General features: G+C 35.0%; 1 protein-coding gene across 4 annotated transcripts in view; it reads right to left on the bottom strand.

Moving 5' to 3' along the window:
* The window catches only part of WDR17 (WD repeat domain 17), a 49,970-nt gene extending 27,931 nt beyond the window's left edge, over positions 1-22,039 (bottom strand). The window contains exons 1-8 of one of the 4 annotated variants that reach the window (XM_084517448.1): positions 20,343-20,392; positions 19,817-19,917; positions 10,650-10,778; positions 7,728-7,911; positions 5,703-5,933; positions 1,468-1,719; positions 671-793; positions 133-320 (exon numbers count right to left, since the gene is read on the bottom strand). In XM_084517448.1, coding sequence (XP_084373574.1) covers positions 133-320; positions 671-793; positions 1,468-1,719; positions 5,703-5,933; positions 7,728-7,911; positions 10,650-10,778; positions 19,817-19,882 — 1,173 coding nt within the window. In that variant the 5' untranslated portion in view covers positions 19,883-19,917; positions 20,343-20,392. Of the gene's footprint in view, positions 1-132; positions 321-670; positions 794-1,467; positions 1,720-5,702; positions 5,934-7,727; positions 7,912-10,649; positions 10,779-19,243; positions 19,286-19,816; positions 20,197-20,342; positions 20,393-21,966 lie in introns of those variants that run through there. The other 3 variants (XM_084517451.1, XM_084517449.1, XM_084517450.1) reach the window with 3 other exon arrangements.
* Positions 22,040-22,583: the final 544 nt, after the last annotated feature.

The following is a 22,583-nucleotide window of genomic DNA, read 5'->3' as shown; positions in this document are numbered from 1 at the left end:
TTTGAGATTCCTATAAAAACTTTATTCCTTTTTTTTTCCTGTTTGTTTTCTGCTGTTAAAAAAAAAAAAAAGAAAAAAAAAGAAAAGCTATATAAGCAAAATTGTCATTCCAAAGACAGAGATAAGACATACCAAATCTCTAAGGAAATCCCACTTTCTGGCTCCCATGTCATAAAGGCCCACACCACCATCCATGAAACAACAGACAGCATGACCAGGAGGAAGAGAAAATGCTTGGTTTGGGGTTAAAGTTGGCGGAGGAACAGCTTCACTTGTCGAGGATGTATGATGATTTTTAGTTGGAGATGGTGATAAAAATGCTTAAGAAAAAATAGAAACATAAGATTATTTTTTTAATTTTCCATTTAGCAATAAATAATAATTATATAGAGGAAATTGCTTTGTATTACAAAGAGATTTAAAAAGGAAAAATAAATGGACAATTGCTGTACAAAGCCTGGCCTACTAAAGAAGGACATTATAAAGAGTTTGATCCTTTACACATTCATTTGTCCCACCCATCAGCACCAGAGAGCAAGCACTTTGCTTAATTAAGAACTAGAGAGCCAAGAAAAGTTTTCAGAGATCATCTTGGGTATACCAAGATTCACAAAAATATTTTCTTAACTTACTTCTAACTGTAATGAATAACAATCAAATGTAAACTTACACTTTTTCTTTGGAGGAGAACTTAGTACATGCAAACCATGGAAACCCGTTTTCTTCAATTTAAAATTATCTATAGGTGTTGTACGTGAAACATTCCAAATACGTAACACACCAACTTGAGAATCTGTGGTTAAAAAAGAACAATTTATTTTTTTAATTTTTTAACGTATACAGTCTGTTTAAGAAAAAAAAAAAAAAAAAAAAAAAAAAAGACAATGAATTAAACTTAGAATCCTAAAAATATTTATAGGCAGGCACAGTTGTCTCCGTGGTAATTTCACTATTAACAATAGCAATTAGTAACATTAGTTAATTAAAATTCAGCTGATAAACTCTATGGAAACTCTCTCTTTATAAAAATAATCTCATAGTTTCATTTTCCTTATTTATTGGTTCTCCTACCTTGAAACTATACTACCTTGAAACTACAGTATAGAAAAGAAGCAGGAAAAAGGAAAAAAAAAATCCTTCTGGAAATAGAGAAAGAAAAGCAGAAGAACAAGAATTGGCACCCTTCAGTGCCAATTCAGTTCATTCCTATTCCATAAAAAAACTCTAATGATATTGCTTAAGTGTGCATAAGGAAAACATTATTTAGCATAAATACTTTGATATCACTTTTTTGTACCCCACAAATAGAAAATATGTAAAAACTGCTTATTGTCATTTCATGTTCTTTTCCATACATCTTTTTCTTTGTACAACACATGTATACTTTAATTTGTAGAAATGTTAAGAAACAGAAGACTCAGTGCTATATTCACTACTTTTCCATAAATCAGGAAAGAAAAGGCTTACCTCCAGTTATAAACATTCCTGGTGCACTAGAAACCCAGGCTAAACACTGAACAGATGCTGCTGCACTGGGAAAATTAAACGTTGTGATACAGGACAAAGATTCAGAATCAACTAGTCGTATGCCATTGTGTAAATTAGCAACAAGAAGGTAGTCAGTTGACAAAGGGTCCCACTCCAGCGCTGTAACAGGATCCTCTTCATCTGTTCCTTCAAGAGACTCTGGTCTTAAGACATGTTTCTGATTTTTAGAGCCTTTAAGAGTACGAGAATACAGTTATTTCAAAATGAAATCAAATATATCCTTGAGATATTTACAAGGATTGCAAATCTAATTTTTGTTTCTCCCTGAAATTGTTAGCAGCTTGCTTTACTGTCTGTACCAGTGAAATCAACGAAGCTGGCACTGCAATATTTGACTTAAAGTAGTCCTAGCTCCATCAGATAAGACTTTTGTTTTTTTAATACAGCAGAAGATAGAAACAACTTTCAGATTTATCAACAGAATTTTATACTAAAGAAAAATATGTTAAATATACATTGTCCAAATAATTTCCATGAGCAAAGAGGTATGCAGCACAGTTGAAGATGTGAGCTATTTTAGTATAAGCAAATATGCATAACAGGCGTATTACATTTGCACAACAGCAAAAATATGCAAAAGAAAAGCAATGTGAACAAGAAAAAAATTGTAGCAAAGTAATGTTTACAAACGATTGCTTTCAAATTTTTTGGTTCTCCAAAACTACCTGTGCAATTATGAAGCATTCATACATTTTAAAGCCAGAACAAGCCATTAGATATCGAATTTGACACCTGCATAACAGATAACCTTGTATTAAGAAAAAAATCCACTATTTTGCACCACTTTTCTAGAAATAATTAATTTACATCTTCAACTATTCAGTTTTAAATTTACTTTTCAATTTTAATAACAAAAAATATAATTAATCATATTTTGATAAATGCCAAGGCCTGACTGTATTAGTTAATGATTGACGTAGGGATATGGTTTAGTGGCAGATTTGGCTAGATTAAACAGTTGGACTTGATAGTTTTGGAGGTCTTTTCCAACTTAAGTAATACTATGATTTTGTGTAGAACAAAGCCTATCCCAACTAGAACCAAAAAAGAAACAATGTTGATCACTGTGGAACATTCTTAATATTAAAATAACTATTACTTTCTAATAAAAATTCTGTTATTGTACATTGTATCTGGCATTAACTTTATCCATCATTTATCAGAAATTGAGCAAATGAATTAAGATTTTACAACTAACAGCTGCATAAACTGATTCCTCCATTCCACTTATGTTTTTATACAAGAAAACTGCTAAGGTGTAGTCATCTCTTCTCAAGCATCAGGAATAAAAGCTCATGGGAACCCCTAACTGTTAAATTTTATCTTCTATTAAAAGAAAGCAATTGTACTGTGAATCATGTGATTGAGTCACAGGTGATTTAAGTAAGCTGTACTTAATTCTGAGAACAAATGAAAGGTCATCTAGTATAGAACACCTGGTTCTAAATGACTGCACTGTATTTCTTTAGATAGGTTACTAATCTTAAATCCTTGCCTGTATTTTCTTCACACTAAATGTTCTGCTACAAAAATGGATAATCTGGAATTAATTAAAAGAAAGTATAACTACAAGAGAAAGACGTAAGTAGTGTAGTCTGCTAATTATTCAGCAGTGACTCAAACAGAAAGACTGGATTCTTCAACAAGTCAACACACTGCACTCTCAAACACTTAACAGGAAGCTGTGGATGTTCAGGTTCTCTCTAGAGAGTGTTTTGTAGAATCAGTAAGTGTCCACAATAAGTGTATTTTACTTATTCTGCAAAAGGACTGGACCCTTTAAAAGAATGGAAAAGGAACTTTTTTTTTTAAATTGATTTTAAAGTAAATTGATTTTTAAGTAAGTCCTGGTCCAACAAGCCATTGTACACATTTTACAGTAGGTACATGAGGGCTGAACTTTAAGCTCAGAATGCAAAATATTAGCTTACTAGCCTGTACTGGATACTGCCAACTCCCTGCCCATCTCTTTTTTATTTTTATTTTTTAATAAAAATATAAACACAAAGGACCTATATTTAATCTACTGACATCCCTTTGTTCGAAGTACTGTTATTTTTTAGAAGCCACCAGTTACAAACATCTGATCAATAATGACTATAAACTGTAAACTAGAAAACCAAGGTTGATAAAATTAGTTAGCTTACATAAGCCTACATTTTCAATTATATCCAAATGTTAAGACATCCTAGTAGTTCATGAAGGTGCAATTACATTTAAAGAACTAGTCATTCATGAAGATGTAACCACAGTAAGGGTACTCATTGGAAAAAGAAACTAGGACTTGCCTGTGTACTTTCATAATCATTATGATTGCTCAAATGTCATTGTCCTAATTTCAGGAATATAATCCTTTGAAATACTCAATTTTCTTACTGCATGCAAGATTGGGCTTTGAATGGCAGCAATATGGTATTTCAGTTAGTGCGTGGTCTTGAATACACCTGAATTTGTCAAACTAATTCATCCCACATAGTAAAACTTGCTACTTAGCTCTGACAATTAATTTGTAAGTGGACCTCTGCAGATCCATGATTATTTGTTACTAAAAAAAAACAAATAAAAATCCTATTTGACTAAATTATCTTACATCCAATTCATTAAAAGAAGTATGTTCGGAATTAAAAAAAACAACACACACAATAGAATCCAACAGAAAATGCATTAATTTCCTTGAAAAATTTTTTAAAAGTAAAATTTTAAATAATTTAAAAACAAAAAATTGAGAAGTTCATTTTCAAGTGTCAATTGCAGTTCCAAATAATTTAAGAAGTAACCTGCATTATTTATATCCAGGAATTTCAGTGGAAAAGTTCTGAAAAAAAAAAATCACTCAATTGCATATAAATTTACAATTTGTTGGAAACCAATAATTTTATATAGATTAAAAACAGAAAACCACTGTTATTTATTTTTATTTTTAAATGATCTTAGAAAATATTTATAATATTACAATAATAACGAAATAAAAAAATACTCTAAATAGATACAAGCAAAATTTTTGTCTACCCCCCACCCCCCCTCAGTATGAACAATTTTCAATTAAAAAAATAATGGAACTTGTACTGTGGTACATACAGAACTGCCATTGATGCCAGCTTTTTAGCCAATGTTCTATTTGCATGACAAAAATTCTGACATTTTAAATCCTTTTGCTATTAATGCTATTTTCATATTGAAATAATTCTAGGCAAACTATTCATGAAAACTCTGTTTGATACATATTTAGAGGTGATATTAAAACAGATCTTAATTTCCCTATGCTAGTACTAAGTCAGCCAGCATTGCTGAAGCAAGGGAATTTATTTTCTGTGACATCCTTAGTGACAACTTATTACAGTGAACTGAAGGGGAACAAATTTTCAATGGCTGTTGGAATATAACATTGTGTAAAATGAATGATTTATTTAAAGAACTATTTTTTCTCAAAGTTGAAAAATCATGTTTCAGTGGAGGAAAAAGAAATAGACAGAAAAGAAAAAAAAATCTAAATAGTCCATCTCATATTGTTATGTGTCTTCACAGAAAACTGTTTATGAAAGAGTGCCGAATTTTAACTTGAAAGGACAGGTCCTTATTCAGCAAAACACTTTTTTTTAAATTAGTCTAGTATTCTGCTAATGAAGTATGCATACACATGCTCTGTGCATTACAAACATAAGGAGAAAAACTCTTGCCCAAGTAGTCTCTTTGAGAAGAGAATCCTAAACTCTCTAACACAAATTCTGACACACTGTTATTCATTAAATGAAATGAAAAAGTCAGCAGACTCTAGAATATGAAGCAGGGGGCTCTAGAACAAACAGAATCAAAGTAAGAGACTAGTGAAAAATTCAAGTCTGTCTATTTGGATTAACAAACTTACTGGGAAATACAGAAAATTCAGTAGAAAATTGTGGCTGTTATCATTCCCCAGAAAAAGTTTGTTAGACTTATCAAAAGGGGGAAGCGAGAAAGAAAATGCTCTGCACACTTCAACTAAACAAATATATTTCTGTGATATAGAAGGAAGAGAAATACTATGAATTAAGAACAAGTTTTATGTATGTGCCTATATTTCTAAAACCTAAATGAAAAAAAATCAGAATTACATGCAAAGAGGCAACAGACAATAATAAAAATATATACATATATATTCCAGTATCAGTTTTTACCTGGTTGAAAAATAGACAGACTTCCATCAGTATGTCCAAAGACTACTTTTCCTTTTTTCTTCGGATGCCATCTAAATAGACAGATATCTGACAAGAAACTATGTGCATCTCTATGTACAGTTACTCCACTGTCAGGTCCTGAGATAGTCCAAATGTACAAGGGACCTCTGTGGGACACAAATGCAACTGCATCACCTGCATTCCAGCACCAACTAAGTGACGCAGGAATTCCTGAAACACACAGGTAAACCTTGTTAGAACCAGAATAGGAAATTCAGTATATTACTGTTGGGCCCAGTATCAGCAACTGTCTTGACAAGCTGTAGAAACAATTATTCTTCTACATAAAAACTATTAGACTGAAATTTAAACAATATAAAAGTAATCTACAAGTATCCATATGCAGAAAGCAGAAATATTTCTCAAATTATTTTAATACTACTTTGATCGGCTGTATTTCATGATACTTACATTTGATTTCATTAGTGCCAAAGCCAATCACATATATGAAAGAGGTTAAATCTGATCCTGTAAACAATCCTGTCATTCATTCACAATTCCATCTACCACTATTGTTTTATTGCTAGCTATTTGCTATTAAGCTAGTAAAATAGTAAAATACTGACAATTTTACAATTTTCTTTTTTTTTTTTAAAAAAAAAACAAACAAAAAACATAATTTAATCTAGGGATAAATAAAACAGAGGCAGGTATTTGTGATAGAACTGGAAAACTCTGTAGTTACAGCAAACTCTTGATAACTTCTTTCTGGACATCTGCCAGTTAACTCTGTTGCGTAGCACTTACCTGTGAGGACTGCCATTTAAAGGTTTTGACCTTAACAATTCCAACGCTAATTATCCCCATAATTTAATAACATGTGTCTGAAGGGGTGAATGACAGTAAGACAAACTTCTCAAGATGAAGATTCACAACTGTTCCTATTTTGATACTTTAATGCTATTTTTGCTCTCTTTAATACTACCTTATTAATAGGATGTTTAAGTATATTATCCTAAAAATAATACGATTTTAGAAAATTTAAAATAAGAAAAAATATTACTTCACATGTATTCACTGGCTGAAGTAGCTTTTTAAGCAAGCAATGCGTTGAAAAATAAATATCAGCTTTCATATTAATGCATAATTTGAGCAAATATTCTGTTTGGATTAGATCAAATCATCGTGTGTTTCCCTACTTACTCCTTTTGCAGGATATGCATGATACACAAGATTTTCAGGGGTATTCTAAATCCGCTGAAAAGAACAGAGTAGAGAGTCCCAAAATATCTTGGAAGAACCTGAGATACTGATTGTCCTTGGGTTACACCTATTTTCCAAGAAAGCAAATGTAGGAGTCAAGCACAGCTGGAGAGATTGCCTATAAGAACAGAAATACAGGTGCTGGTTTTGACTGAAGGGAATGAGTGAGAACTGGGCAGGGAAAGGTGACAGGTCTAGACTTTCAATCCCCCTACACCTCTATTACAATCTTGTCAGCAGTTTCAAGTCCTTAGATAAGATGCAGGTGGACAAGAGTTAAGGTATTTAAACAAAAACTATTTTTCAATTTCGTTGATAATTTATACTTGAACCTGCTGAACACATGTTATTTGCTTTCACTTCTGTAAAGAATGCTACATCTTATTTTTCACTTTAACTGTAAAGTTATCATGAAAATACATGATCCAATGTTTAAATCTTAATTATTTATTCTTATTTCTTATGATAAAAAATGTTTATTTCTGCTCAACCAATAATCAATGACAAAGTAAATTCTTCAGTTGGTCAAGTACTTTAGAGAAAATAAACTTTTCACCAATTACTAGATACTTCAGAGCAATTTCCTCTAACACACTATCATAATTTTCTAAAACGAACTATAACAATCAGAAGAATATTGTGTTATGCAATTATTAAACCACTGGCCTACTGAATGCTTTGAATTTACTTTATGTCAAGTATTTCTGATACGTGGAGATGAAAAGAACTTTATTGAAAAATAGATCTCCATGTTTGAAGTACCTTTTGTGTTGTCCAGCTTGGCCACAACTTTCTGTTCAGTCACATTCCAAATAATTACTAAACTGTCTGCACTGGCACTTGCAAACATATCAGGATTGTGCGGACACCAGGATATGGCTGTGATTGTCTTCTTATGCTCAGACATAATTGCCCGGAGCTTGAATTCATTGTAACGGTGATCCAGCTAAACAAAAAGTAAAAATTCATTTTAGAAATACATATTTTGAAAGCTCACTTTAAATACTGTTGGGTCAGAGAACTGCTCATGTAACAGGCTTACAAATGAAATTTTTGTGGATTAACAATTCTCAGTACTTGACATTTAAATAAATGAAATTCCTATGTATTTTACTTACACTGAAAAGGTGTCAAATATTCAATTATCCCAAGCACTATTAGCATTCTATTGTTTTCACTTATAAACTATTATCACAGAATCACAGAATTGTCTAGGTTGGAAGAGACCTCAAGATCATCGAGTCCAACCTCTGACATAACACTAACAAGTCCTCCACTAAACCATATTGCTAAATTCAACATCTAAACGTCTTTTAAAGACCTCCAGGGATGGTGACTCCACCACTTCCCTGGGCAGCCCATTCCAATGCCTCACAATCCTCTCAGTAAACTTCTTCCTAATATCCAACCTAAAACACACTTGTGCCACTAGTGACCAGCCTCCAGCTGGATTTGACTCCATTCACCACGACTCTTTGGGCCCAGCTATCCAGCAAGTTTATAACCCAACGAAGCGTACGCCAGTCTAAGCCACAAGCAGCCAGTTTCTTGAGGAGAATGTTGTGGGAAATGGTGTCAAAAGGCTTGCTGAAGTCAAGGTAGACCACATCCACAGCCTTTCCTTCATCCAGCAAGTGTGTCACATTTCCATGAGGGCAACCAAGTCGTAGTCTGCCTGCTGCACGATGGCTTCCAGCTCCTCCTGTTTGTTACCCATGCTGCGTGCATTAGTGTAGATGCACTTCAGTTGGGCCACTGCCTTCTCTCCCAGCCTTGCCATTGTTACCCCTGGCACAGCTCTAACAAGCCTTCTTTCAGCCCTGTCTCCTTTCTCACCTAGTTTAAAGCCCTCTCAATGAGCCCTGCCAGCTCCTGGCCAAGAATCAGTTTTCCCCTTACAGATAGGGACCCGTCTGCGGCCATCAGGCTGGGTACCAAGTTAAGCACCCCATGGTCAAAAAAAACAAAATTTCTGTGTTGGCACCAGCCTCTGAGCCATGTGTTTATCAGGTGGGCTTTCCGTGTCCTCTCTGTACCCTTTCCTGCCACCGTAGGGATGGACAAAAACACCACCTGTACTCCTGCTCCATTCACTAACTGTCCCAGTCCCCTGAAGTCCCGTTTGATGGTTCTCTCTTCAATGTCATCACTGCCAGCCTGGACTATTAAAAGAGGATAATAGTCAGAGGGGAGAACCAGGTTGGGAAGCTTTCTGGCAATGTCCCTGACCCTGGCCCCAGGGAGGCAGCAGACTTCCCTATGGGTAGGGTCAGGTCGACAAATAGGTCCCTCTGTTCCCCTGAGAAGGGAGTCGCCCACAACAATCACCCTTCTTTCTGTCCTGGTGAAGGCAGTCCTGAGGCGTGGAGTTGACTTCCTTGCCCTAGGCATCCTCCTGGGAAGACTTTCTACCTCTTCCTCAGCTACTGGTCTTCTCAACCTCCAGGGTCTCAAACCTGTTGTGGAAGGGCACCTGGGAAGGTCGGGCTGGTGGGGGAGGGCATCGCCTGTGATATCGAGCAGGGACCTGTTTGCATTCCTCCTCAACTCCTAGGTCCCCTGCCTCTGCCTGACAGCAACAGGGCAGAGGGTCCACCCCCAATTGGGGTGTCTCACCCTGGGGCCTGTCCTTCAGGTCATGCAGGGAGTTGCTCCACAAGTCTATCTCATGCTCACACTCCCTGATATCCCTCAACCTCTCGACTTCCTCCTTGAGTTCTGCCATGAGGTGGACCAGGTCATCCACCTGCTCGCACCTCACGCACACAGTCTCTTTGCCCCCCACAGGTGGTAGCAACAGGCTCATTATATTTCTTTAAAAACTGCACTCTAACATGATTTTTATATAAGGATACTAAAATGCATTCTTTACAGTTAATCTACATTTCCATGTTCCATCCCTTGAGTTTGAAACCTAACTCCTTAATTTGCTTGGTCCAGTAAAAAAAAAACAAAAACAAACAAACCAACAAAAACAAAACAAAACAAAAAACCAAACAAACATGGAACCCCAAACCTGACACAGAAAAGTTTATTTTAATCCCACAAGCAGCGTAACTCATGAAGTTCAAGTAAGGTTATCCTTATTTCATGCAGTATTTCTCAATCTGAAAATTCTATGTGATAGCATTTATACTTTTTTTACATGTTGATGCACAGTAATCGGGGACTGTAAATGACCACACTGCTGTGCAGTTCAGAAACAAAGAAAGTAATAAGTTATTCCAAACCAAAGATAACGTGGGCCACTGAATCCACAGCTCTGTAGCTCCATCTTCAAAGTTTCCCAGAGCGGATTAAAAACTGCTTCAAATTACTACTTCTACGCTACAGCTTCAAATGAAACCAAAGAATTGCTTCATTTCTCTCTCAAAAGCTGTTATTCTTTGACAGATTTTCATTCATCTCAGACATTTGCTGGATTGAGAGCCTTTTACAAATAATTCCAGATACGTACAACTTCAAATACAATGCTTACACATCAACTCTATGCACTATTTTTAACTAGCAGAAAAAAAAATACTTTGAAAGAGGTATCTTGAATGGGAGATTGAGTTTTATACAGATATCTTCTCAGCAGTAATCATACTTTCAAAAGCATAATAGAAACACATATTGAAAGGGCTCAAAATGAGATAAGCAATAATGTAAAATAACTAGTCTGTTAAATATAAACAATCTTACCTGATAAATATAAATAGCAAGGGTAGCACAGTAGGCAAATCTGTCCCCACTAGCAGCACACACATCTTTGTTCCACGGCTGACATCCAGCAGCTAAAAGACCCACTTGTTTCACCTGTGACATTTTTGCCTTTAAAACAGAAAATCATTAACTACAACATGAAGGCAGAATGTTAAACAAAAGAACAATGCAGTTTTGTTCCCATGCTTAATGCATACGTATCTTAACAATATAGCTAACCTTCATGTTTTAACAGTAAAATCTTGTGTTTATGAGGTATAAACAAACAACCAGAAATACACTGACCAGACATTCACGGGCTTCGGTGTGAAGCATGGCAGGGATTTTATAACCACTCACAGGAGTCTATTTGTGGGAGTGGAAGATAGCACATGAAAACCTGAATAGATCTTGGTTTGCAGTAGCTGAAGCTGTTCTTCACCATGTTTATTTTCTCCTACACTCAGGTTCAAAACTTTCTAAATAAAAGCATAATGCTCTGCACAAAATCACACAAACAATATTTGACCACTACTGTGAGTGCAAATTTTCTCTGCTATGTATGACGGAAATATCCACTTGCAGGGAATTTAAAAGCTGTAACACAAGATCCTTGTAAGAACAGTGAAACACAAGAAATAGTAAGAAAAAAACCAACATATACTAGACATTTTTGTAATATTGTTTCTCAAACTACTTGTTGTGCTTAAAATGAGGGGACTTTAACATAAAACCACAAGAAATGCCCTATTGAGCCAGATCAATTACATGCCTAGGTCAATATTTGATCAATGGTAATGTCAAAAGGCTGGCTAGATAGAGCACGAGCATGGCCATTTCCCCATTGACATACCAAGAACGCACACATTTACAAAGGAATTGTTTGCTGAACCTTTACTCACTCTCTGCATATTAATACTTTTATCATACTGTTATTCTCAATTTTATAGTACAATTCACTTCAGTCTCATCCTTATAAGACTATGGATCATTAACAAAGTGCTGCAATATCTTCAACCAAAACACTGTTACCAACACAAAGGCTCAATATATTAAATGCTACCAAGATGAAACATAACAAATCAATACAAACACATACTTTCAATTAAAAGCACACTAAATTAGGAAAATAATTTCCTATCAGTAGGCACTTTTCATCAGGACTTCATTAATTATTTTGCTTTTTTAGAAAACGAAAAAACACAAAAGCAACACAACAGGGCTTGTTTGTGTTTTATTTATTAAGGAAATCTGGCAAGTCATTTAGATGCATGTGAAGAAAGAATTCTGCTAAGGTTTTATCTGTGGATAGCTTGGCTATTCCATATGCATATACTAGTGACAGGCACTAGCCTTTCACTATTTTATTGAGGTAAATTTTTTATTTATTTTATATATTTGAGAAATGCAAGTGTTATTGCATATGGAAGTACATTCTGGCATAACTTCAACCATAATTACATTTATATACCATATCAAACTTGGAGCTCAGAGTAAAAACTCACTAAGAAGCAGAAAACTCAAAGTTTTCTTTTATGAGATATGAAAGTATCCAGAAATAGTTTAGTTAAATTATTATTTATGAAGCATAGTTACATGCTTACAAGAATAAACCAGAACACTTTGAACCAAAAAAGCGTCTCCGCTAAGGAGAGGCTCACTTCATTATTTATTTAGTACGTTAACAATTTTTTAGTGCTATTTTTATAAATAAACCATGAAAGTAGTAGTAATAAGAATACTGGAGGGACCATGCCTTTGTGGCAAAGGAGGCTAAAGGTATCCTGGGCTGCACGAGAAGTGCTGCCAGCAGGTCAAGGCAGGTTATCCCCTGTACTCAGCCCTGGTGAGGCCACACCTGGAATACTGGGTCCAGTTCTGGACTCCCCAGTACGAGAGACATGGACATAGTAGAGAGAATGTAATGAAGGAACTTGAAGATGAGCAAGTGACTGGATCATCTCTCTCACGAATAAAGGCTGAGAGAGTTGGGACTCTTCAGGGAAGAGAATGCTTGGGGAGGATCATATCCATTTGCACAAATATTTGAAGGAAGGCTGTACAGACAGAGCCAGGCTCTAGTGGTGCTGAACAGTAGGCAATGGGCACAGGCTGAAACACAGGGTTTTGCCCAAACATATGGGAACACTTTTCTACTGTGCAGGTGACTGTTGCCCAGAGCAGTTATGGACTCTCCATCCTTAGAGATACTCAAAAGCTGTCTGGACATGGTCTGCTCCAGGCAGCCCCACTCAAGCAAGGGTGGGGTTTGGACTAGAGCTTCAGAGGTCCTTTCCAACCTCAACCATTCTGTGATTCTGAGATGTAAGAAAACGTTCACAACAAGCCTTGGTAAATTTATTTACAGCAGATGAGTAGGGAAGGCCACCAATTTTTACAGAATTTCTGAATCACTTAAAAACCAGTCCTCATGTGACACAAAGCCAGGTTCAACCCAGTTGCAAATGGATGCAATGCCAACTCCATCAACCTGAAGACATACTTATGACTTTTTGATCACTCCAGTGGCCTAACAACTGCAACTGAGGCTGATAAGGATGACTAGGTGGATCACAACATGGTGATCTAAGTGTCAGAACAAAGTCCAAATGACTGCAGAAGGAATCCAAGGAAAACTATTGTACTTGTATCAGTAAGAGCACCCGTAGAAAAGATTCTTCTTGGGCAGATGGGTGGAGGAAAATTTAGCTGAGTTTCACCATATCGCTGCGTGCTTCAGCGTGGGCTCTGGTAAGGTCCACACATGACAATTTACATCTGCAACTACACTAAAGAATGTCTCATTTAAGGACATACTTATACTGTGGATAGGTAAACAGACTGAAGGACATTATATGGAAAAACACTACATGGAGTAAGGAGGACGGGGTCTTTAATTCAAGGAACTGTGCCTATAAATGTAAAAGGTGAGGAGAGTTATGGTCAATTTACCAAGCATCAGGTAAATTTAAGCCCCACAAAGGAGAGGGAATTAAAAAAAAAAAAAAAAAAAAAGACTTTTGATATGAAGCAACGCTAAAAGCATTTGTTGATTAAGTGTAAGGGTTGTTTTTGTACAACTACAGCAGTGACCTATAGTGCAAAGGGAACTATCAGGCTATATCGACAAAAACTTATGAGAAAAGTATTATGTATGTATTAAAATGAAATTCCAATACTAGGGATGAAAACGAAGCTGAATGATTAATTTTATTTTAATTTTTTTCTTACGTGCTTGGGGCATATACTTGGCACATAAACATTCCGTAAATGCTATAAATTGCATTACCCTGCAGTTCATTTACAATCCTTCTCATGCTATCAATAAGAGTCCCTAGGAAATCAATTTATCTTATTAATTAACGAATCATCATCGCTACCCCCACTCTCACAAACTGACAAAAGTAAATAGTCTCCAAGTTTCTGAATTTGCCACTTAGTCTTTTACTTCTTAATAAGATTACAAAATCCAAAGGCCCTTTCTTTACAAGTATCAATCACATTCAGAAATATTTGTGTTTTGGGCATTTAGAACTGCAACAAAGATTTCTTCCAGTCACAATAAAAAAATAGCTGGCACCATTAACAGCCATGTTTTCTGAAATTAAAGTCATCCAGCTGACTACATAAAAATTTACTAAAACGCAAAATAGCGTAACGAGCTAAAACTCAGAAAGTAATGGTCTAACAATTAAAACTGTGGATACAAAAAATTTTTGTGAACACAAAAATAATGAAAATTGGAAAAAACAAACAAAACCTAAACACATGAATAATCAGAAGGTAGATACATAACATTAGATTTTCATAGGTTTAATTTATAGATTAACTGCATATAAAAGTGATTAAAAAATGAACTCTTCTTTAAAAATTAATAGTCCACAAATACATAATTAACAGATTTGTCTCATATTTTGTACATATTCTCTTGCTTTTCTTTTTTTTTTTTTTTTAAACAAAACAACAACAACAACAACAACAAAAACAAACTTCTTTCTTTACCTGGAATCTTTATATTCCTGATTTGATGAAGTTTAATCTCTAAGAAAATATTTTAAATCTAGTTTTATTCATGGTTTGATTATAGGCAAAACTAACTGGAAGTTAAAAACTCAAATAGATGATAAACCAGAATTTCTTTTTTTTTTTTTTTTTTTTCTCTCCATAGTAACGGCATACCTGTCTTGTAGGATTCCACAGTAATCTATATTAAAAAAAAATCCTGTTATCATAATCAGAAGATTGTCTTTTTCACCTTCATATGAGAGAGGAACGTAATTGTTGACTATATGAAAATTAATCTATAAGAAAATATTATTCTAAGCAGCTGAGAAGGATTTTAAGCGTAAATGCTGCAATCTAGAACAACCACCACCTGCTGTATTTACAGTTACCATCATCACACAAAACTGACTAGCACTTTGGGTTTGGAGGTGGTTCCATTATTAGTACTATATCCATGTTTTCCATGCTGCTTATTAACACACCTAAGAGACCTAACATGTTTTTTGTTTGTTTGTTTTATCAGGACATTTGTGTAGTTTCAGGATATTTTAAGTCTTCAAATGCATTCGTCACTGATTAGATTTCAGGCTACACTAATCATGATCAAAAAACTAAAAACTCAAAAAAAAAAAAGCTAAAAAACTATTTCAGCCTAGTTCTAAATGTATGCCTGTAAATTTTACTGGGTATGCTGCACCAAGTACTGTTTTCCAAATAAAAGAACACATCTGACTATGCTTTCTCTTTATTCCACACTTACGTTAAAGACAAAAGGTAGCTTTAATTTTTTTGAAGAAATTCACCATAAGAAACTTCACGCATAACTTAAATTTAAAGCAACTGTTTTTGATATTGTATTTTTTTTTTTCTTAAGATCTGATATCCAAATGAAAATGTCCCCTCAGTAAGATTACCATTTGGATAAAAAATGCTGCTTTGTGATACTCCATTATTTCACTCCAGTTAGTAGCTTATGCTTAGGAAGCATTATTAAACTTTGATTCCTAATACAGTTTTTTCCTTAGGTTAAAAAAAATAAAAATATTCACAACTGAAACTACATTGCATATGTAAAATATTTTGAGCTGTATTTTAACAAGCACTTTAAACTTGATTTGCTAATATGTGCTGTTTTAACCTTGTTAATATTTCCCTTTCCCTATTCTTTAAATATATTGTAATTAGTAAGAAACATTTGCTTTGAAATGCATTATAATTGTATCTTGAAGAAGAAATTGCAGTTGCGTGACACTGTTACGTCTCTCAAGTACCTTGTATCAAAGCAGTTTCTTGCAGGTCTTTTCAGCCATTACAGATTTCTGTTGGACATGCTTATAGTACATGAGATAAAACAGCATTCACCAAAACAACACGAGTAAAATGGCAAAAATCTACAAATGCAATATAAATGAATATATATTATAGACATATATATGACTATACATGTTGCATTTTAAATAATGGAGATTTTTTTTCATCTTTTGTTAAAAATATTTTCTTTCAATATAAAGGATATACAAACAGTTATACTAGGCTCTGAAGAATACACTGGAAAAAAATGTGAATATAAAAATACTGCACTGGGAAAGCTATCAAAGGATGCCCACAGTTTCCAAGGAGATGAGGGGAAGAGGGAGGACAACAAAAACCTTTTTTTTTTTTTTTTTTTTTTTTCCCCAATTGGCATGAGCAGCAACATTTAAAGTCCTTCCTTGCTGCTAAATATAGGAAAAAAATAAATTGAAATTCTGTATTCCACAGAGGTAATATTATTTAAAAATAACATCTGAATGGACTAGATACATAGACATGGCTATATATCAATGACTTAGAGATAAATGCCTAATAATCCCTACCTTAGCATAGGTATCATTTTTTGTAAACCACTTACGAATTTCCATGTTCATTCCAATACCTTGCTGCTCCCAAAAATGTAAAATCTTGTTCTGGTTGTCGAATTATATCACTTAACTTGACAGATGAAGAAACTAAACCTTGATGTTCACAGAATAATGCAGTTACTAAAGGATGCAGGAGAAAAGACTGAGCATTGTGTCGCACCCACCACACACACAGCAGCGGTGTCAGTAGCCTGGCAACTGCAGCTCTTTAACAGGCACCATTTTAATTTCAACCTAATTCCTTTTCCTCTGCTTCAGGTACTCAGTGCATTTCATTGTTTGTTGTTTTTTATCTGACTACTACAGCAACATTTACACATTAATAACAGCTGTTTAAAGCCATCACTTGGCACCCTTTAATTATCAGGAGCTATGCTTGCACGTTGCAAATATTCCCAAACTTACAACCATCAACCACAACAAATAACGTGCACCCACACTGTGAGCCTCTGGGGTCCATATGAGTACATCTACAAAGTGGCATGTGCACAGAAGTGAATATACAGTATCCATACGTTAATCATTACACTTCTGTATAGACCAAAAGGCTGGTCAATCCAGCTGGAGCAGCTGTATGTACTCAGGTGTCAAGTGCTTCTGCTTCCATTAGTTCTATTGTCACTATCATTCAATTAAGTGTGTATGTTTTCTTACAAAGAAAACTTGCTGTCACACCTGTAGGGGTGGCACGCACCAGTATTACCTCTCATCCAGTCCATCGTCCCCATTTTTCGGGAATGTCAATGATAATGTCATAATTAAAGACCTACTTTACTGACATAAAAAAGTCTCTTTAAAAAACATTCGACATACGCGTCCAACTTTGTAGGAAAATCCATTAGAGCTGAAAACATGATGTGTGAACCACAGCATTTCACATTCATTGCCCTATTCAACTGCCAGTTCGAAGCACCGGAGAATGGACAAAGAATTCACCTCGTTAAAAACATGGAGGTCTTTAAGCATAACGAGAAGTCTCTTCATGTCTGCAAGACAGAGCAGTTTTTCGGTGTACTGAATAATTGAAGACGACTTTGAATTTTAGCAAGATTCTTCAAAAATATCCAAAACCTGGGCTAGATTCATGTTAGGCAAATGCTGGCTGCAAATCTCCTAATGCATGGAAAACAACCTAACAAGTGTTCAAAGTGAGCATAATCAGTTATGACACTAGTCAGACACTGACTAGGAAAAGCACACCTTTAAAAAAAAAAAAAAGAAAGAAAAAGAAAAACTTTCTACTAGTTTTCACAATGATTTTAAACCTCCACAATAAACACAAAGCCAAAGCACTATGTGCCAGCTCAGCAAACAGAGATTCTTCCATTTATCTGCTCCCCTAATCCCTTTGTACAGGCACGAATACATCATTTGTGCAATTATAATCAGAGTTGTCCTTCTGCAGACTGGTATTTTTGCCCATGTCTGATGACATGGCATCAGACATGGGGCAAAGATATGTAGTAAATGACAAAAAAAATTTTTTTTTGAAACAATTTTGATCAAATGTTTCTCTTTGTATTTCAGGTCAGAAGTATATAAACATATCCAAGGGAATCAACAGTAATAGAACACTATTTCAAAGCCAAGCACTCAGGTATTAGAAATTATAATAAAGTAGGTGCTGTATGAATTTTTAACTCAGCCACTTCGACTAGCTATGAAAACGTCGCTAAGGATATATTTTTATATTTATAATCCACACTCATAAACCCTCCACAATTTCAAATTCCTTTTCCACAACACACAGAGAAGCATCTCATGGACATGACTATAAGAATTTTAAAGCAGATACAAATTCTTATCTGAAATTAAAGTCAAAAATTAAAGTCAAAAACATTAATCTAAGACAGATACCCTGCTTAGAAAATGTAAGGATAATAATTTAACATTACAAAAACTAACTTGGCAAAAATTTTGCAAAGGAGCATTCTTGACTTTCTTGACTACACTACTTGTATAGTTTAATGTGAGTATCTTTTAATGTGCAACTTTACAACGACAATCTAAATAGAAATACTAGGGTCTGAAACAGACTAAGGAGAAATGCTGATGATTCATTAATACATCTCCAGGAATCTTGAGCTACATACAATCAACCTGAGATACATAACAGTGGTAACAAAACTAGAGTATTTATTATTTATCTGGTACAAGAACTCCAGCTTTTAGATGCCTTATATAATACATATAACCACGTCTTATCTCGCTATAAAACATCTCATTCCCTCCATAAGAATTCTGTTCTCATCTTCCAACCCAGAGCTACCACAATCACCAGAAGATTGCTTTTGTGCTGGCTACTTGCCAAGAAAGAACTTGTGATATCAGATGAATTTACCTCTGGGCACATCTCACATCCAAGTCCCTGATGAACACCGATTAACAGATTATTCTACATCAGAGACATTCATATGGTAAGAGACATGTAAAATTACAACAGTTGAAAAAGCATTAAAAATCTGCTAGTTTTTAAATATTTATGAACATATAAATGACATTACCAAGTGATACATGACAATACAATTAAAAAAGCTGCTGTCCCTTATGTTTCAGTAGCATCATCTGCATTCCGATTCAACAGCTAAGAAAATACTATCAAAATGAGGAATAGAAATTACAAAAATACATGGTTATGTAAAGGAGCTTAATACAGTGCAAGAAATGTGACTTATGTTCACTTCTCACCCTAAATCTATGAAAGCAGCAGTAGATCAAGCTTGCCCAAGGCATGCAGTTAACAAACATAAAAGGAATTCAAGATATCCTGCAAATGTTGCTATAGTAACCACTCCTCCTCTACAGAAAAATGTTAGGAAAAAAACTGCACAAATATCCAAGGTACAACTTGGAAATGAACCTAGATGAATTTCATCTCCCCCAATTTTGCTTGGTTTTATTCAATTAACGCCTATAATTAGTTTATTCCATGCAGAGTATATTCTTTCCTCCCCATACAAGAAGCTTAAGTGCTCTATTTCTATCTCATTAGATATTAAAGGGTTCTAGTCATTAAATTATGCAAACTAAAAATACAAACAGCTGTCCACTGAACTTCCAATATATTTCATCCAGCTAGAAACATTTTAAAATCATTTTTGATGTCATTATCTATGATTCTAGATCCCAATAAAAGTACTAAAAAAATCCCTTCTTAGTACCATGGAAACATTAATTTTGGTGCTAGTAATGTAATAAACAGCAGCTTAAAGAAGAGAAACAATGGAGATAAGAAAAAATATTAATTTAAACAAATCTTACTCGTTGTTGTCCTTCATACCAATCATCTTCATCAAACCAGTGGGAAATGTAAGTCATCCAAGCCATGACAGAAGGCACAGTGGAAACTAAAAATACAAAACCTGAACATATGCAAGTATGATGAGCTCAGTGCTAAACTTTATTCAAAACTAAACGCTACCCAGATCTGAACTCTATGACATGATTCTATACCAGTAAGCTTTTAATTCTTAAACATATAATCTGAATGCTGTTAGCAGCAATTTACATTCTATCTATGTATAGGATTCTGAACTGGAACACAGAAACCAGCACTAAAACAATTAATGAATTACATATTGCTGTCTTTTAAATTAAAGCTGGTCAGTGTTTCAAGCTTGATTTTACAGTGCTTCTGATCTCTGAAAACGAGGTGCTGTTTGAATCATTCTTATTTGCCTCCTAAAAAAAAAAAAAACAAACATTTTTTTCTTCCCCCCCCCCAAAATGTACTGTCTGTAAGAAATGTGGTTCAGTGCACAAAAGCTAGTGTTAAAATGTAAAATACCTTCAGAATCATGGCGTGTAACGTGTTTGGGTTATGTAGGGAGTGGCTTCAACTGGCAGAGGAGGAGTGGTCACAACCTTTGCAAATGCAGAACATCCTATGTTTAACAACATTAAAAAACAAACAAACAAAAACCCACAAAAGCACTGTATTTCCATCACAGCCAGCAGAGCCTGAAAGGCTCGCGGCAGGGGCTGGGAAATGTAGAAAGCCTGATTTTCCCTAATTCATCGGAATGCTTCTTTTCTCTCCTTCAGGATAGTCTCATAGATCTGATTATTTATTCCTTCTGCAGCTAATTATAATTTTTTGGTATGCTCCTGAGTTTCATGTCAGACAGCGCAGTGTACCAAGGAAAAAAAAAGAGGTGGGAAGGGAAATAAAAAATGTATTGTTCACACCACAATTCAGCACTGCAGCAGCACATTTCATCAGCTGTGCTCTTTAGGACGTTATCATACAAAGCTTTCCAGCTGTGTGGTTACAGCAACTATCAAATCCTCAAGAAATTCCAGAGAACTAAAATAAAAATCCCAATTCCCTAAGAAGCTTATAACCCAGACAACCCATGCCCTTCTGGACTGGATTAACAAGTTGTTTCCCCAGTTATTAATACAACAAATGCAAAAGCTAGAATTGTTCAGTCAACAAATAAACAAAGCAAAGTGAGAAAAGAGCAGCCTGAAGTGTCAGATATTAACTCGGTGTTGGTGGTCAGCATTACTCTGTTTTAAAAGAGCAGAATTCCCTCAACATCACTATGCACCTCAGTGTCAGCACCAGTCTTACTCCAGCACAGTTTCCATTAAGACTATCACAAAGAAGTTAAGTTCTCAAATACACAGCAGGCAAATAAAGAATAGAAGCAATACTTTTATTTTTTAACCTCTTAGTCAGAAATTATGACACCCCAGGGGAAAAAGAAATAAAATAAATCAAGACACCCACTACATTTCTGGAAAGTGGCATTCCCAGATTAACAAAAGATGGTTTGTTGTTATGTAGTATTCCAGACAAACACACGAGAATGAAAAGGAACTTCCCACCCTACTACTGAAACTTTTCAGATTATTTGCCTATCAAGACTTCACCTCAACCACAAACAATGAGCAATTCTGTGTATGTTGCAATCTCATAAAATATATGGGAAATACAGGATTAATTCAGACACATCTCACACAGCTGAAGAAATGCCTGACAGTAGTCTTGGTCTATGACTAAATGATAAAGATGTTGCTGATGTACCTCTCTTGGGAAAGAAAATTTTACAGTATGCTAAACGAATCATACCCGCATTATTACTGCTTCTTATACCCTAAAATCATAATTTCAAACAGATTTATATTACTATTTTTAGGAAAGCCTTTGCTTACAGGCTGCTTTGCCCCTGTATAAGGGCACCTTGCTCAGGATTCTGAACGATGTTAATCATCACCCCTAGTTAAGCACTAACTGAGCTTTGTTGCTGTTCAAAGCCTACAGCAGTCCCATGATGTACGTGAACTGAGTTTTCTAGTCTGAGCACCAACACGTTAGTATGACAAGTCTGTCAAGAGAACCTAACACCGGCTCACATTTAGTGTCAGGATCATCAGGGACTAAATGAATAGAGATACTGTATTACCCTTTCAACAAACTGGTGATACTTTCAGCTCAAAGGTATAGATGCAATTAAAATCTTCACGTGACAGTGGATGGGAACTTAAACTGCTGAAAACTGTTATGATTACCTGTAAATAAAGCAAAAAGCTTTGTCTCAATTATATATGAAAAAAATAAGACAAGAAACACTAGTAGCTGCAAATGCATCATAGGCCATTTATCTTTGCCTATTCCTGCATCCGTTTCCAACTGCTGGCAAAAAACAGTAATCATCCAGTGGAGGATGAAGTAAAACTCCATGTACTAATATTGCAATAAAGATATGTGAAAAATCTCAAACCATATAATCCCTTAATTTTCTATAACTAAATTTAACATTATTAAACGTTTCCTAAATCACTTAGCATGCAGTTAACCAAAAATCCACTTGTACAGCTAGCAAGTCTTCTTTTCTTCTTTCTTTTAAGGGCAACCAAAGGTACCATGACATCAAAGTCCTAATACAACAAACTGAAAAACTGAGTTTTTGTTCAAGCACTGGATATTAGTAAAGTATTTGAATAGATTAGACCAAAAGAGACTTCTTTAAGGTGTATACAGCCTTAAAGCAGAAGGCCCAATACATCTATTTAAAATATT

Source organism: Aythya ferina (genome assembly GCF_964211825.1).
Source record: "Aythya ferina genome assembly, chromosome: 4".
Lineage (NCBI taxonomy): Eukaryota > Metazoa > Chordata > Aves > Anseriformes > Anatidae > Aythya > Aythya ferina.
The sequence above is the reverse complement of the archived record's forward strand: the minus strand, read 5'-3'. Positions and strand labels throughout refer to the sequence as shown.